Below are 3,628 nucleotides of genomic sequence, written 5' to 3'. Positions count from 1 at the left end.
TTGCATTAAATGCCCTCCAAAATCAATGCTCAGTCACTTGACTGAGCTGGTGGAGTGAAAACATTACGTGGATGGCAGCTTGCCCACTTCAGAATTGCAAACCAATTGTGTTGTCATCATGCAAGTCTATAGATGTAGTCTCTTCCTCTTGCTGCCATGCTTCTCACACCCGTGCCAGATGAACCACGTGGTCAGACTGGGTGCCTTGCCTACCTCCTGCGTCTGTGAGGAGTGTGCCTCCTCCTCAGCAGAAGGAGAAGCCTTTCCAGTTGCAGAGGGAGTGGAAGTAGATCCTGTGGGGAAGGAGATGTCTGGCATCATGGTGGTTTTCCCACGTTCTTACAGGGCTGACTTTCTCTTGTGCTTTCTCTAGGGGCTACCAAAGACATGGGGAAGATGTTGGGTGGAGATGAGGAGAAAGACCCAGATGCTGCCAAGAAAGAAGAAGAGCGGCAGGAAGCCCTCAGGCAAGAAGAGGAAGAGAGGAAAGCCAAATATGCCAAGATGGAGGCTGAAAGAGAGGTTATGAGACAAGGGATTCGAGACAAGGTAGGAATCTGGCTTTCAGCACATGCTGGACAGCTCATAATGCTCAGTGGGGAACTACTGTTTTCAGCTGATTTTTGACCAGTTCTATGAGTACCTGGACAGAGCAAGGTAATTACTTTGCCACACTGAACTTTAGAATCTTGTACACTATTCCTCAAGCTCTGTGCCTTTTTAAACACACTTCCCACACAGAAAAACCTCGCAAAGTTGAAATAGAGAATGAAGATGAGGGTAGAAAAATGTTTATTTTTCTCATCATCTGTTAGACACTCATTTTAAACAATGGAGAGTTCTATGTCCCTATGTAAGTGGTTTGTAAGTTTGCATTTGTGGTTTGTGAGAAGGGTCATAATTCAGTGTGTTTCTGAGATTCACAATTCAAGGATCTTCTGTATTGCTTCAAAGGCTTTCTTTCTGTTGACAGGTGAAATGGGAAAAATCCACTCTTACTTTTTGTATTTAGGCTTCCACTACTCACAGGCGATTAATCTGAAAGGAGAGTTTCATTTATATGAGGGACTTAGTCACTGGCATACACTCTTTTCTTCTTCAGTTGATTCTTATAATGGTACAACTTGGTGTGAGAAGGAAACAAATAATTATGAGGATTCAGAATAAGGTTGAAAAGAAGTATACAAAACAAACTTTTACTAGAAAAATGAGCTTAAGTTATGGTAGCTGAATACATTGTTACCATGCATTAGCTTTTAGGGATTGATGTGTGGAGGGTGAAAGCGGTTTTGCTCCTTCATCCTGAAGATTGACTCAAAACTATCTCTTTAGAATAAGGTTTAATTTCATAGAAAGAGGTCCTGGAGTTCAGATAACTTGGAAAGAAATGTGAGTAATGGTTGGAGGAATGTTTTCTGAGAGTGAAGACCTGTGTGTTGATATACATTACATGCCAAAGAACAACAGAATGTAACCATAAAGAGAATGAAGAAATAATGCTCAGTATAAATCTTCCCTGTGCATTGCATACCTCTGCACAGGTTACAGTGTGATGCCATGAAAGGCCGTAAATCAAGACTCAATAGTCATGGTGGCTATTGAGCAGGTATTCTTTAATGCAACGCTGGGTGCACAGGAAATTGCTTCGCCTAGTGTGCGTGCCGTAGAGAGTCAGATGCATAGCTTATATGCAGGTTATACATACCTATTCGTGATATTTCTGAGAAATGATTAACATATTCATTATTTTCTGAGAACTCATTATCAAAAGTTACCACCCACTCCCGCATGCACAATATGGCCTTTTGGTGGTCGTCAAGAGTCTCTGGTGGTCATCAGGGGTCTCTGGTTGTTGTTTTACTTCATCATGATAGTCTTCATCGGAGTGTCCTTTTGGTGAGCTCCATTCAATTAACTTTTCATCTTTCTTAAGAGACCCCAGGCTGGCCTAGGCTCCTTCTGCATATCTTAACGGCATTTGGGAGTCCTGGGGCATTCTGTCTTTAGAGATAAGAGCATCCTGTCCTTGGAGATTAGGTCCCTTGTAGAATACCTTTGTCTACACCTCTGTTCTCCCACTGATTCTGCTTGCTCAAGCATATTAAGTCTCCTGCATACCAGCTAAAACTATAGTTGTGGCTTTAACTATGGCTCCAACTAAAACCATGGCTTCAAGTACCTGAAGAACATGTCTGGGAGAAAGCTACGAAGTCTCATCACAGAGCTGAGAGTGTCTGTCTCTAAACAAAATAATGCCTGCACTTTGTCAAACTTCTGACCTAATACTTATGATTCAAGAGGGTAGCATGGATAAGGATGAATCATTCTGGTGGCATAGTGCATCTTACAAAAAACTATTGAGAATTGCTCTGCAAATAAAGAAAATTAGGATTATGCTTCTAAGAAAAGAAAGTACTTAACAGGAAGTTGTCTACCTGCAACACTGCCAGAGAAAAGTATTCATTTGATCATTTAAAACAGAGTATTAGTTACCAGAGTGACAGATCCCTACATGGTCGAAATATGTTGGGTTTATAATATATTTAATGACTATATAGCACTCTTTCTAGATAGTGTAATGTATTGATATAAACATATCCATGCTTAATGTATGTTTATGTTTGGAACTGTTTCTAAGCAGTGATATAGGTCTGCATTAGACACAGGAAAATAAAAGGATAGTGAAGAACTTCTGACTTTCAGGTGGATGGGCTAATGCCCTGTTTTAACTCCTTCCTGTCTCTTCTACTAGACCATTGAAACATTCACAGATGTAGAGGGGGGTTGCATTTTTTCTTGCTGTTTGGCACACTACTGTAATAGAATTTCAGAAATCTGAGATACCCTCTGTTACAAATCCAAGGTGATCTAGACTAGAATTTACATGTTCATGAGTAGGATGCATATAGCATGAGCTTGGATTAAGCAGCCAGCCAAGGGGGATTTCCCTAGGATACTGTCATCTATCTAGAGTTTGCTGAGTCAGACTGAATACTGGGTGGTTGTGATGGTTTTATCTGGCAGGGGTGGGTGTGTGATTTTTTTTGTAGCATGGGTAGGGGAGGCTTTTTGGGTGGGGGGTGAGGGGGAGGGAAGGAGTGTCTGGCCAATCAGCACCTCTGCAATCAATGTATTTAAGAGAGGAAAACTGTTGGGTCAGTCGATTTGTTGTTGGGAAGTTGTCTGTTTTGGAGAGGAGGGGGAGGTGGAGAGAGCAGGCATGCAGTCACCAAGGTCAGTGAGAAAGAAGGAGGAGCAAAAGGGCACTTGAGCAGAGATCTCCTGGAGGCCTGAAATGATATGGCAGTCTGAGAATCTGCCAACCAAATAGATCAATGGCAGCAAAATGTACAGGATGCAGCTCATGGACGACCCCATGGCAGAGCAGATGGCGATTCCAGAGCAGAGGACAATGCAGGAACACAGGATGTGCCCTAAAAATGCCATGACTTGAAAGGACACATATTGTGGAAAGGACTCACACTGGGGAATTTTGAGGAGAACTGTGTCCCGTGAGAGGGACACCACAGTGAAGCAGGGAAAGACTGTGAGGAGTTCTCTCCTTAATGAGGAAGGAGTAGCACAGATGATGTGTATTAGAGAGACAGGAGCCCCCATTCCCGGCTCC

General features: G+C 42.5%; 1 protein-coding gene across 1 annotated transcript; it reads left to right on the top strand.

Annotated features, from left to right (window-relative positions):
- Positions 1–373: 373 nt before the first annotated feature.
- Positions 374–3,271, top strand: LOC104270821 (complexin-1-like; the record flags this gene model as incomplete). The annotated part of the gene is given in 2 exon segments (XM_009865295.1): positions 374–560; positions 3,244–3,271. Coding segments are annotated over 2 exon segments (215 nt in total), but the record flags the coding sequence as incomplete, so codon positions are not given.
- Positions 3,272–3,628: the final 357 nt, after the last annotated feature.

Source organism: Apaloderma vittatum, unplaced genomic scaffold (assembly GCF_000703405.1).
Source record: "Apaloderma vittatum isolate BGI_N311 unplaced genomic scaffold, ASM70340v1 scaffold4340, whole genome shotgun sequence".
NCBI lineage: Eukaryota > Metazoa > Chordata > Aves > Trogoniformes > Trogonidae > Apaloderma > Apaloderma vittatum.
This window is presented reverse-complemented; position numbering and strand designations above follow the sequence as displayed.